This window comes from Girardinichthys multiradiatus, chromosome 24, assembly GCF_021462225.1.
Source record: "Girardinichthys multiradiatus isolate DD_20200921_A chromosome 24, DD_fGirMul_XY1, whole genome shotgun sequence".
NCBI lineage: Eukaryota > Metazoa > Chordata > Actinopteri > Cyprinodontiformes > Goodeidae > Girardinichthys > Girardinichthys multiradiatus.
Window position 1 is genome coordinate 16,754,813 of NC_061816.1, and position 13,594 is coordinate 16,768,406.

Genomic DNA, 13,594 nt, shown 5'->3' on the forward strand with positions numbered 1-13,594 from the left:
TTAGTGTGATGTGCCTTGGTAGTTTACCCCTATACACAGTGTTTTGCTTATAGGTCAAAGGTTATTTTAGGCCATATATTGTACATGGAGTGCACAGCCAATAGGTGTGCTTACAATTGATTCTTCCACCTAAGCTTTGGATCTCTGCAGCTCTTACAGTTACAAGAGACTTAATGCTTTCTTTGTATGGCATGTCAGGTTACCTGGATGGGATATTGTTTTATAATCTAACCCTGCTTTGAACCTAATTTTATCTCTGAAATGACTTGTAAAACTAGAGCAGCAGATTTAGACTGAGATAAAATTTCAGACAAGATAACTGCGAATTTGTTGTATTGGATTTTTTTATAGGGATATCAGAATAAGAGAGGGCTGCAAAACTGTTCTTTCATTTTAAATTTAGATCAATATCAATAAATTATTGTTATTGTTAAATATCTATTATTATGTTAATTGGTCTTATATTTAAATGGAGAATAAAGTAGGTCTGTTAAACCAAAATAACATTTAGCGTACCCTGGAACCCTATTTGCTGCTGTTTTGTTTTGTAATTTCCACATACACAAATATTGATTGAGCATACCTCCATTAACCTGTGTGCTGTTACACTTTCCCCAACTTTCAAATAATCGAAAATATCTTGTTTACAGCACGACAAAGCTAAAAGGGAAATTTTCATATAATTTATTGTCAGGGATCCGTAACTGATGGTGTCAGTCTTGGCTCCATATATTGTACAATTATACCTTTATCAGGTTATGAGGCTGAAAGCAAAGTCCATCAAATATCAGTACCTTTCAACAAAGAAGAGGTTCAGATTAATCAGTAATCTTATGGACTGTAATATTAGAGAAATTTATGACTATGGATACCTTATAAAGGCCAGCCTTTTCTGTTGCAACTTGCTCACAGTTCATCACTGCAGCCTCAGGTAAGCAGAGAATCTTTACAGAGAACAAGAAGTGCTACAAAGATGACCACCAAGCTGACAATGTGTGATGAGGATGTGTTTGTCAGGCATAAAAAGATGTGATGAGAGAAAAACAGCCCCTAAACCTGCTGTTGAAAGTTAGTGTTTTTCTCCTACAGGATGTTCAAGTCTGTATTGCTGTTCCTGACCCTGTCAGGTAAGATCTAAGCTACATCATAGTAACTGTTTTCATTTGATGGATTTAATTAAGTTATGGCTTGAAGTATCCACTTCCTACTCACTGGGTGGCTCACTTTATAGATGATTGAAAATGTTTTAAAAATGACACCATTTTACTGTACGTTAATATAATATAAGTGTGTCATAATTGGTTTAACGATTAATATTCTAGCATAGATTCTAGATTAGTTGTGAAAAGTGAAGTCTCATTTCTCATAAGAGGCAGTCATTTTGTTAAATGCGAGATTTTTTTTACCAATTGATCTCAGTATTGTGGTTTATTGCCATGGCGACATGACTGTTGGCTGTGGCAAAGAATGGATCTTTGCAATGGCCGAACAGAAACTCAACTTTGACCATTACTGGTTTATTACAGATGACAAAAATGATACCTTTATACCTGATACAGCTGCTGTTTACTGATAAAACATCTTATTGCAGGTTGTGCAGATGGCAAAGGTCTAAGGTTAACCTCAAATTAAAGCGGAGATGGCTCTGAAGTAATAAAGACACATAAAACGCCCTCCCCAAAACAAATCTTTTATTGCACTGTAAAAAAATTTAACTGAAAAATTTAGACAAATTCAACCTTTAATTAGAGTGCATTTATTTGGTGGGTGAAAACTTCAAACTCACTCCGAATCTTTTTTAACCAAAAAATTTAAGTAAGAGCAACTGAAGCATTTTGAATTTCTGTTTTGTGTTATTCAGAGTGTCTAGGAATTTTAAATCACTAATCTGTAATGTCCCGTATCCTTGGGGTATGAATTTGACGTGGCACAGAGGCTAATTTCTCTCGTCAGATGGTAAAAAGGGAACATATCATTCAAGTCAGGCAGATTTGCGTTGGCCTTTACATGCCAGGAAATGGGTACAGGAAAACACTTACTGGCTTACATTTATGCCCACATTTAAATTTAGAGACAGGATAAAACATTTACAAACAACCGGGACTATGACAAACGCTCCACTAACAGAAGAATTTTTACCAGGGTTGCCAATAACTGTGAAGGGGATTTGTTAAAAAAAAAAAAAAAAAACAGGCATCTAAATATTTGTGTACAACCCACCATAGGTCTCCAAGCTCTTCCAATCGCAGACCCTAGACAGCGAACATCTTCGACTTACCATCTCCCAGATGGCTTTAAACGGGGTGTTGAATACTCTGACATCCGTGGGCCTGTTCCCGATGGATTCAGACAAGGAACAGAGCCCTCCAGGAAATTCCTTGTTGACCTGAACACCGGACTTGTCAAGGAACACATCAGTGAGATGGACAGGAGAGTGAGTAAGTATCGAACCCTACTAGAAACTTATACTTGTGAATTTTTATAATTTATCTCCTTGTTAAAAAGGAAAAACAACAGACATTTAAAAGAAATGCAAGCTATTAAATCCATCAGTGGATTGTAAAGTAGATTCCTAAAGCTGGTTCCCTTAAAGTTTGTTAAAATATGAGTGCTGCAAGTCTTCTAGAGTGTTTAATGTGCTTAGCAATACTGGACTAATTTTATCGTCAATGGCTGCTGTTTTTCAGGCTCTGTCGATATTCCAGCCCAGAAGAAAGGGGCAGGCTGGGTTCGAATGGAAAAACCCTCAACTGTTCCTGAAGCTTTCAGACAGGATACTGAACCCGGAATGTTGATCCCAACTGTTTTAAGAGAGGGAACCAAGCCGAAGAGTTCAATCCCAACTGTTTACAGACAGGGAACTGAGCCGGAGATGAAAATCCCACTAGCTTTCAGACAGGGAACTGAGCCAGAGATGAAAATCCCACTAGCTTTCAGACAGGGAACTGAGCCGGAGATGAAAATCCCACTAGCTTTCAGACAGGGAACTGAGCCGGAGATGAAAATCCCACTAGCTTTCAGACAGGGAACTGAGCCAGAGATGAAAATCCCACTAGCTTTTAGACAGGGAACCGAGCCAGAGATGTCAATCCCACTAGCTTTTAGACAGGGAACTGAGCCAGAGATGAAAATCCCACTAGCTTTTAGACAGGGAACCGAGCCAGAGATGTCAATCCCACTAGCTTTCAGACAGGGAACCGAGCCAGAGATGTCAATCCCACTAGCTTTCAGACAGGGAACTGAGCCAGAGATGAAAATCCCACTAGCTTTTAGACAGGGAACCGAGCCAGAGATGTCAATCCCACTAGCTTTCAGACAGGGAACCGAGCCAGAGATGTCAATCCCACTAGCTTTCAGACAGGGAACTGAACCAAATCTCCACATTCCATTTGGTTTCAGACAGGGAACGGAACCAAGCAGAGCCAGAGGGAGTGGATGTAAGGGGGAGCTCATTAACAACAAATGCTACGAGTTCAACCCCAAGTCGCTGGCCTTTAAAGATGCCCAGGTAATCCTCTTTACAGGTCTGTGGAAAGGTATTTGCCCCTCTTCCATATTCCCTCTATTTCTGCTTTTTTTAATCACACTTGAATACATCAGATCATCAAACAGATTTTAACATCAGAGAAAGATAACTGGATTAAATACAAACAGCAATTTTCAAATGATTATTTATATTTTTATAAAAAAAAGCAATCCAAACCAACATGGTCCTATGTGAGAAAGTAATTACCCCCTAAACCCGCCGCCCTTGGGGGTAACAATCGACATCAGGCATTTTCCATATCTGACAAATGAGTCTTTTACATCACTGTTTAGCACTTTGAATGGACAGTGTAAGGTCATGTCACAGCAGTCAGATTTAGGTCCACACTAGGCCACTCCAAAAACTTTATCGGGTTTTTTGAGCCTTTGAGCAGTATTCATGGCTCCATTAATTGTGTTGTTTTTGGCAAATTTGAGACAGGCCTTTGTATTATTTTTGGTCCATAGTGGTTTTGGTCTACTACTCTCCCTTGGATGCAATTTTTGTCACGTTGTTGTAGGTATTTTTACAGCCTCCTAGATGAGCTGTTAATAGGCTCTTGGAGTAATTTTGGTAGGCCAGCCACTCCTAGGAAGGTTGACCACTGTTCCATATTTTCTTCATCTATGGAAAATGGCGGTTAACTGTAGTCCCGCAGCCTTGAATGTTTTTAGATCAGGGCATGATGTGCTGCTTTATAAAATCAATTAGCCTACTCCGTGCTGTCAGACAGGCTCCATTTGAAAGATTCATTGACTGTACAAGTCTTGCAGAGATCAAAACTTTGTGTTGCTAGCAATAGTCAACCGAAAAATAGGGGTTAATCACGTACAAGTCATGATTAAATAAGGGGGGCAATTATTTTTTTACATAGGACCAGTTTGCTTTGGATAGTTTTGAATAGAAATCAGGATTTGGACATTTAAGTGTGAGAAAAAAGCAGAAGCAAAACATAACTTGAGTTCTCTCTAACCCTTTACAGGAATCCTTTTAATAAAATCCTGCTTGAAATTATGTTTTCCTGCATCTGTTTTATAAAAATTTAAAAAATCCCAAACTTTCCACTGTACAGGCCTTTTGCAGAGGTCTTGCCCCAAATGCTGAGCTTGCCTCTGTAACTAGCAACGATATCCATTCCCGACTGGTTTCCCTGGTTACCAGCAGTGGCAAGAGCAACCCTGTGTTGACCTGGTTGGGAGCCACAGTCAAGGCAAGTTATTGATGTACTATTTTCAACTTCTCTAGATGTATATCAAATACACAGGGCTTAATGACTCTGATGATGCAAGCAGATTGGCCATGTAATATGGCCCCAAAGGAGGCCAAGCAGTGTCATCAGATATGTTATCAACAGGACAGATACTGTTATTCTTGCCTTGGTGAAACATTGACCCCTGATCCTTTATTTGGAATAGTTGCACACTTTTCTGTTGCTAGGAGAGGCCAACATGTAGAAAAACAATTAATGGATAAATGGTTTTACACACTTGGAAAGTACAATCAAAAAGAAAAAAAGGGTGTAAGGTGAAACTTTCAGTTGTGGTCAGACGTTTGCATACCCTCATCACAGGCATCAATGTATAATTTTAATCTTTTTGGATTTAAACATCTTTTTCCAGGTGGATGTTTATGATTTTTAAAACATTAATTGGGTGCACGAGTTTGGCTTTATTGTGGAATAAAGCCAAACTCCAAAACTGAACAGTAAGCAGTTTGTCTTTGCCTGGACAAGGGAATTTATTTGACGGCACTCATCAGACTGCTAGCATCATGCTGTGACCTTGGTGCATTCTGCATGATGGACAGAATAATGCAGGAGAACCACTTCTAACTTGTTAAACCTCGCCTCACATTAACAGGTAACGATCAAAATGTGGGGATTATTGAGTGTTCTAACAGAACAATGATCACAAACACACATAGAAACTGGTTTTGGATAGATCAAGCAGGCTAACACTAACATCTGGAGTGGCCTTCTCAAAGCCATGACTTCAACTCCTTTGGAAACATTCCTAGAAGCTAGATCCATGCTAGGAAACCAACCAAGTTGAGTAAACCCAACCACAGCTGCGAAGGGCAATAAATGTAAACTTGTTCACCCAGTTGTTTTTTAAAAATCAGTACAAGTGTATTTCACCATAGCAGAAGAGCAGTTTAAATCAATCATTAAAAGCGCCAAATGAACAATATTCATCTAAGAGTGTATGCAGACCTTTGACTGCAAACATTCATGAGATTGTGGTGTTAAACCTCATATATGAAAACACCGAATGTATGTTGCACACCTCAGAACCAGCAGGCCTCGTGGGTTGACGGGTCGGATTGGGAATACTCCGACTGGATGCCGGGACAACCCAACATTCACACCGACAAACCAGTCTGCGTCGAGATGTTCCAGAAAGGTATGAAGTGTACTCACTACACGTCTTCAGCAGACATGTACACACTCATTAAACTGAATACATCATCATTTTAAAAAACACACACATGGTTTACTTTCATTTCCTCACTATATTTTACCTGAATAACATTGTATAAATACACTGTCTGAGAACCATGAGTAATTAAGTTAAAGGTTTCTCAATTATGGAAACTCAGGTGAATGATAGGAAAATACAAAATAAACTTGCCTCCTCAACATATTTTACACACATCTGTCCTTACTTTTTCAGATGAGAGCTGGTGGACCGTCGCTGACTGTCAGCTAAAGAGAGCGTCCCTCTGCTCCTACCCAGTCACTACCTATAAAGCAAGGGAACACTAAATGATGTTTCAGATGTATTTCCTACAGCAAAAAGTATCTCTAAATATGCTGTAGTAATCAGTTTGAGCAACCCACTGCATCACATGATTGTATCTCCTTAAATAAAACCAAGCATACAACAATGGTGTTTGTTTCTTTTCGTCTGCAGCTCTATAATATATTTACCCCCACAGATTTCTTGTTTTTGCTCTTTTGTCACAAATAAATGTTTCAGATCATCAAATGTTAGTATCAGACAAAGATTACCTGAGTAAATACAAAAAGTAGTTGGCGGCGTTAACTACCACCAAGCGTTTTAAAACTTACATGCTTCTTACGTCGCTGGGGAGGAATTTTGTCTCGTTCGTCCACAGAATATTTTCCCAAATGTTTCGTGGTTCATCAAGATGTTTTTGGTCCGTTTAAGATAAGCTTTTGAGTTATTTTTGGTCAATAGATGTTTTGGTCCTGGAACCTTTTTTTACCCAGTTTCTTTCCTATTGTTGAATCATGAACCTCGAATTATCGTGGGTTTTGTGAACATCTGGATAAGACATCAAGGTACTCCTGGAGTAATGTTAGTATGCGGATCACTCCAGAATGTTTCACCCCTGTTCCATGCTTTCTCCATTTGTGGATAACGGTTCTCTCTGGTTTGCTGGAATGGTGACTGATAGATGTCAACGGCGTTGTTTCTCATCTGTTTTTGAATTTCTTTATACTGGGGCAAGATGTGTTGCTTTTTACGATCTTTTTGCCTACTTCATGTAGTCAGACAAGTACAGCTTAAGTAATTTCCTTATTCTACAGGTCTGGTAGTAATTAGACCTGGGTGTGGTTAGTGAATTTTGTAGGTAATCACATTAAAGTCATGATTAAACATGGAAAACCATTTTGTTTTTTCACAGAGTCAGGCTGGTTTGGATAGCTTTTCCCCGTAAGAAATGAAATTATCATTTGAAAAATGCATTTTATGTTTATTGTCCAATATTAAAATTTGTTGCTGTTGTACAATGAAAACAATTAATTTTTCTTTTAATTTAGACGACTTTAATGATCATTTCCCATGTGTGTATACAAAGCAGTTTGTACAGATCAGGGAGCCAAGTTAAAACAATGTTACAATTTTTAGTACCTAGAAAGTGCAAAAAGGACATTAAAAGACAATGAAATAAAAACCATGCTGTACATTATATATACTGTATTCATAAATAATCACAGATATACACACATCCATTTAGGTGACACTCAGAGGACGCAGCTAAGACACCAAATAGTATTTTTGATTATTATTTAAGTCCAACATCATTGGTTCCCATTGAGACTGTTGAGGTTGGACATGTGGAATGCTGCGTAAGTCGGTTCGGGGGACGAATGGCTTCAGTAATGAAGGATCTAGCTCTATTGTTGACACAACTGGCATAAAGGCACTCCGTTTGTTGCAGTCATGGAGCAGCTCAAACAGTGGTCTGAATGATAAACCTGTATTTTTTAGAAATTATGTATTCAGAAAACAATTTAAGCAACTTTCACAGAAATCTCACGAAAGTTGCAGTTTGGTCTTTGCACTTCCCCAAGCTGTGACGTTTAAATAAAAACTAAATACAAAGTCATTGCAGGAGAAGAAAAAGGGACCGAGGCAAAAATATGGTGCAAAAATAGCAATCGCATTAATAGCTGCTTCATACTGCAGAGTAAATAACCCACACCTACAAACAAATCTCTCACTTTAACAAGGCATGCAAACCATCTTTGTTGCCCTGCAAAAAGAAAACTTCACAGATATCAGTCATGATGAGCAGAAATAAAAATAAAGACGCTCTGGGCAATGGGTCAAATTAGTGAGACACTGTCCCAGTTAGAGCAGAAGGAAGACTGGAATCAGAGAGGAAGAAAGTATTAACAGGCACGCGACAAAGGAGCTGTATTGCTGCTAACACTGACATCTCATAAAGCCCTTGCAGATTTCTTCTCTTTCACAAGTGTGCGAACAGTCAGAGGAATTTCAAAATATGCCATACTGGAGCTTTCAGGAGAATAAATCCAATATAAAAAGAATGCTACTCATAAATAAACAACAATTCAAGTAACTCAAAAACATTCAGGCGCTTTCTTTTCTGTGTTAAATCTTCAGATGGAAGCTTGCTGTTCGATAATGTAGTGTTTAGTGACATATACAAAACATAAAACCACTGCTGATTATTCTCAGTGTTAACTAAAGTATGCCTAGATGCATCAATTTATCAGAAAGCTCAACACCTAAACATAGAGTTTGAAAAAACTATACGATTGTGTTTGTATATGTTTACAGTGCTGACCACATTTACCGGCATCCCTGGTTAAGATGGGTAAAAAGCCTCCAAACTACTTATTTTTTTATATTGCTGCAGCATATTCTCAGTGTATGATCCAACCTTAAATTTAAGTACATTTATTCAGTGTTGATCTGGTGATATGTTCATTGAATGCCTGCACTGTGATTCTTCCCAGGCCTTTGTAAGAAAAGCAGCGCCACGGCATCGCAGATCCTCCTTCGCAAACTGAACATGAGATGCTTTTCAACATATTCATCCTTATTTTCACACCAGGACCACCTGGAGTGTTTAAGTACATTTATTCAGTAAATTCCAGCTAAGAAAATTGTTTTTAATAGAATCACCGTACAATTATTGGCAGCTTGAGTTTCACCCAAGCTTACGGCTGGATGAGGGCCCAATTTAAAAAAAAAAAAAAAAACTCGCTGTCAAATGAAAAACCAATTCATGCTCTGTTAAGTATAATGTAGGATGTGTAATGCTGCAGGCTTTTTTCTTTTCCAGAGGGCCTTAAAAGCCTCTTAAGAGCTCATAGCATCATGAACTCTTCATTTTATGGCATGTTATCTGGTCTTTCCCCTTTTTTAGAGGGTAAGAGAAGTTGTCTGTCACGAGATTGTTTATCCCCACTAAACCGAAAGTAGTGGATCACTAATTAGAAGTTCCTAGAAACTCTTATCAACTTAAAAAAGTAACCTAAATTAAAATAATGCTTCAGTTCCTTCAACCTAAAGACCAATAGAAGCACCCACATCTGCCACTGCTGATTTATATAAAACTATATTTCTAAACATAGATTTGTTTCCCTACTGAACCAGTGCACTAAAACACCCCAGCTGGTTCTGGCATGACAGAAAGGACAAATACAGGGAGAAGAACCTCATGCCTACGGTTAAGCATGGTGGGGGATCTGTAATGCCGTGGGCCTGTTTCTCAAAAAAAAAAAAGCCTTGGGAACGATTGGACTGCATGGCATTTTTATGTTTTTTAAATATCAGAACATTCTGAAGAAAATGTGGTGGACCAGAAAACTGATAAGCGGGTCTCAATCAACAACATAGGGCCAACTTAACACTGAATAACTCAAATTCAAGCTTTGGATTTTCCAGGTTTTTCATTGTGGGAATTTGTTACTGCAATAAATGATTTTTTTTGCATACATCTTCACAGCCCTGCCGACAAATTTGTCCATCTCTGTATACAAACACATAGAAAAGGGCATAGAGTTTAGTTTTGTGAGTGGCGGAGCTATCTTACTGCATAAAGCTGCACGGTGACAGCTTCGAGGCAACCGAGAAGACTCAGCCAGCATAAACAGACCCACCTGTCTAACTCAAAATAAAGGTCACTTGAAACTAGATTTTAAAATAATGGCAATATGCTTCTAATGCACACACACTTGTTTGATTGTTTAAAATGATGTGGAATGAAGAGGGAGTATGTAGTGTTTGGGAGTAGTGGTGAGATTTTCTGCAATGGAGCCACAGCGCCAGCGCTTCAATGGCCAATCCCAAGCAGGAACACACCAACAAAAGAGGGACATGAAGGATTTTTGACACCAAATTGCTGCCAATCACCTGTTTAACTTGGGGAAACACATGGAGGAACTCAAGGGAGTCTATGAAAATGAAGAACAACCGGATGTGAAGCGTAACAGGAGTGGGGAACTGGTCTGGGATCAGTTGTTCTCCTGTTGGGTGTTGTATTCTGCCTCCGTCGAGATCTGAGTAAGCCTCTTGCTGGAGCCCCACAGCTTTCGTGTGATCTGGCTCGATCGCATCTGGGAATAGTGAAGGAAGAGGAGGAGGAGAAGGAGGGAGATGTTGGAGAAAGGGAGTTGGGGGGGGGGAGTGAGGAGAAAAGTGTGAAGTCAAAAGAAACAAAAGAAGGAGGGGAAGGGGGGAAGAAGGGATGTGATTCATGATTGGAGCTTGATTCACTTCAGTGAGTCAATCTAAACAAAAAATGAGGGAAAGCGAGAAGGTGCAATGATTGACACTAAGCTTACACATTTGTAGTATTTTGGCACGTGATCATCAATATTAGCTTCAGACTGTTCTCATGGCTTTAGTTTGCAGGAGCTTCACAGTATATTTGTAATGGTTCAAAACTGAATGTCCAACTCGACTTAAACACTAGAAAAACTGAATGCACCAAAAGTTGTTTTGACTCGATCTGTGTGGCTCAGACATCGGTGTGTTTTCAGTGATTTTGCAACAGCGGGTGACAGCCGTCCCTGAGGAGGAGAGGTGAGTATGTGGAGGAGGTTTCAGACGGTGGACCGCGTGCGTGTGTCTTATCTACAGCAATAACAGGGAAAAAGAAAACGGGCTGCAACATGCTAGGGTCTCTGTGGGCTAGAAGTGGGGCTGAACACCAACTGGTCCCGTTGGTGGAGCAGGCGCGTCGGTGAGCGAGCCCGGAGTGGGGCCAGCAACGGGGAGGCCATGAGTGGTGACCCCTCGAGGCTCTGAGCGATGTAGTTCCTCAAAGAGTTCTTTACCTCCGCTGGCTTGCCCACGCCAACGATGATCAGCTTGCCGTCGTCCAGGCCCACCAGGACATGGCTCTGTTCCTTGGTGACGGAGACGCTGCGTACGGGCACCCGCATGGCCATGGGCTCGGAACAGAGAGACAGGCTGCGCACGAGAAACAAAGTAAGCATAACAGGTTAAGTTAAACTGCATATAAACATTCAGTTTAGTGTACACACAGTGTATTCTTTACAACCACAAACTGTATAGTATTTTAGCGCCTTCAGCCACTTGCTGTGTTCCTTACAAGCCTTGCAGCAAACGGCAAACAGGGTTTCTTACATCTGCTTTCCAACAAAGGGTTTCCAATTGCCACTTTATACAGTGCACCTGAGCTCTGCAGCTCCCCAAAAGTTAACCTGGGCCTCTTGGCTGCCTCTCTGACTAATGCTCTTCTTACCTGGCCTGTTGCTTTTGGTGGACAGTCATGTCTTGGTAGGTTTAATGCTGTGCCATTCTCTCATTTTCAGATGAAAAACAATGCTCTATAAGATCAAAGCTTGAGACATTGTTTTAGAACCCAAACCTGCTTTCAGCCTCTCCACAACTTCATTTCTGACCTGTCTGCTGTGTTCCTTGTTCTTTATGATGCTTTTTGTTCTCTAACAAAGCTCTGATGCACACACACTCTTTGTACAAATTAGGTGACTACTGAAGGCAAGTGGTTGCACTAGATTTTATGCAGGGGTCTTCATAGTAAATATGGGTGTAATACAAATGTGCACCACACCTTTCAGATGTGTATTCCAGAAAAGTGTAGAACATCATGTATCATTTGACAGATGTCTTAGCTGAATTGAGCAGCTGGGTTGCTTACCTGTAGAGATCCCGGATGGACAGGTTTCCCTGCTCGCTTCCAATGATGACATATTCCCCTGAAACACACATATCTGTCACCTGCTCCTTCAGCCCTTCACTGCAGAGGTGCTTCCCATTTACAGAGTAAAGATGTAGAGTGTTTTTATCCTGGAAAACAAGCAGCACAAACGCGCATCACAGCATAGCTTACCTTGAGTCTTCAGCTCTAAAACTGAGCTTTATATGTATGTGAATATGAATGCTGGGGCATTTACTTTGAGTGTGGCTTTGCCCTCCAGGCATGTGTGGACCAGCAGGTGACCCTCCCAAGACACAGCCAAGTGGAGGATCGACAGCGGCAGGGAGCTATCGTACGGGGGCCGCAGGCAGCGCATGTACTGACCTCGACGGACGGTGTGGATGATCACCGTGCCGTCCTGAAGGCAAAATAAGTGACAAAACTCATGAGCATTTTTGTGCACACAGTGGGGCAGCTAGCATTTGATAAAGTTTCTTACAGAGAAATTTGCAGTCGATCATAAATGAACCAAAAATCTAGAAAATATACATTATATGAAAAATAAAAATTGATATGCAGGTCTCTGAGTGAAATGTTCATTTGATCCCAGCCAGAATTCTGAGCAATAAGTGGCTAATACAGGTGATAGTATACCTGCACAAAGGTGAAATGGGTTACAAGACCCTAAGTAAGAACCTTAGTGGGAGGAGACAACTTGTGGGTATTCAGAAATGGAATAAATATAAAATGACCACCAGTCACCGACAGTTTGGAGCTCCATGCAAAATCTTCCCTCAGTGGGTGAGTATGATGAAGAGTAAAGTGAGGGAACAGCCTTTAACTTCAGAGGAGGAGCTTGTTAATGGTCTGATGAGGGCATTTTGGCATCAACTCAATCCACCATATTTGAATGAGGAGAAATGCTGAATATGAGCAGAGAACAACATCCCCACAGTCAAGCACGAAGGTGGAAGCATTATGCTTTGGGGTGTTTTTTCTGCTAATGGTAGAAAAGAAGAACCCCACAAATGAAGAAGTCAACGACCGAGGCAGTTTTCTCTAAAATCTTGGGACGATGTTGAGAATTAAAATCATTTAGTTTCAAATACTATGTGTTCAGTTTGCATGTGTATGCATAAGACTGGAATATATCATGTATTGTAAACCTGGGACCGCAGGGAGAGAGAGGTCACAGGGGTTCAGGCTGGAAGAAGAGTCAACCTCAGGTCAGGATGTTCGCCAGCAGCTGTAAGCAGTAAATGCCGGCTGTTGGGCATGGTATAGATAATAAAGTACTCCCACGGGGGTTGGCTAATTTACAGCGGAGACACAGACTTCGTAAATAATTCTTGGAGGGGAGGTTTCAGCTGTCAGCTATGAAGTTCGTTGAGGGTATAAAAACCTTTAATACTGATGGTCAGACAGACCACTCGGTGAATACAGCCTAGCTTTGCTGATCCGAGTTTCTCCCTAAGGCCTTAGGTAATCTTTCTTTCTTTGTATCATTCTTTTTGTATTAGGCATTGGAAATCATTGGACTTATTTACCAAATTAAACTTGTATTAATCTTAATTTCCTGCTCTTCTCTGTTCTTTCTCACGACATCCAGACTGGGGTGAGGTTGAGGCCATATTATTATATCTGGTAGAATTATTTTAC

General features: G+C 40.3%; 2 protein-coding genes across 6 annotated transcripts in view; one reads left to right on the top strand and one right to left on the bottom strand.

Annotated features, from left to right (window-relative positions):
• Nucleotides 1-818: 818 nt before the first annotated feature.
• On the top strand, nucleotides 819-6,412 carry LOC124861354. Its single transcript, XM_047355002.1, has 7 exons — nucleotides 819-931; nucleotides 1,090-1,127; nucleotides 2,226-2,438; nucleotides 2,688-3,508; nucleotides 4,599-4,736; nucleotides 5,817-5,928; nucleotides 6,199-6,412. Exons 1-7 carry the CDS (start codon nucleotides 834-836, stop codon nucleotides 6,288-6,290), a joined length of 1,512 nt encoding a protein of 503 aa, XP_047210958.1. The 5' UTR covers nucleotides 819-833; the 3' UTR covers nucleotides 6,291-6,412.
• Nucleotides 6,413-7,296: 884 nt separating this feature from the next.
• The window catches only part of nbeal1 (neurobeachin-like 1), a 45,022-nt gene continuing 38,724 nt past the window's right edge, over nucleotides 7,297-13,594 (bottom strand). For 3 of the 5 annotated variants that reach the window (XM_047355000.1, XM_047354997.1, XM_047354998.1), the window contains 3 exons: nucleotides 12,192-12,353; nucleotides 11,936-12,084; nucleotides 10,371-11,223 (listed from right to left, as the gene is read on the bottom strand). In XM_047355000.1, coding sequence (XP_047210956.1) covers nucleotides 10,926-11,223; nucleotides 11,936-12,084; nucleotides 12,192-12,353 — 609 coding nt within the window. In that variant the 3' untranslated portion in view covers nucleotides 10,371-10,925. The other 2 variants (XM_047355001.1, XM_047354999.1) reach the window with 1 other exon arrangement.

Excerpts from the sequence above, each read along its gene's own strand:
- LOC124861354 (XM_047355002.1), top strand. The coding sequence starts at position 834 with ATGGACTGTAATATTAGAGAAATTTATGACTATGGATACCTTATAAAG. Across the intron at positions 1,128-2,225 it reads GCTGTTCCTGACCCTGTCAG|GTCTCCAAGCTCTTCCAATC; the intron begins GTAAGATCTAAG and ends AACCCACCATAG. Across the intron at positions 2,439-2,687 it reads TGAGATGGACAGGAGAGTGA|GCTCTGTCGATATTCCAGCC; the intron begins GTAAGTATCGAA and ends GCTGTTTTTCAG.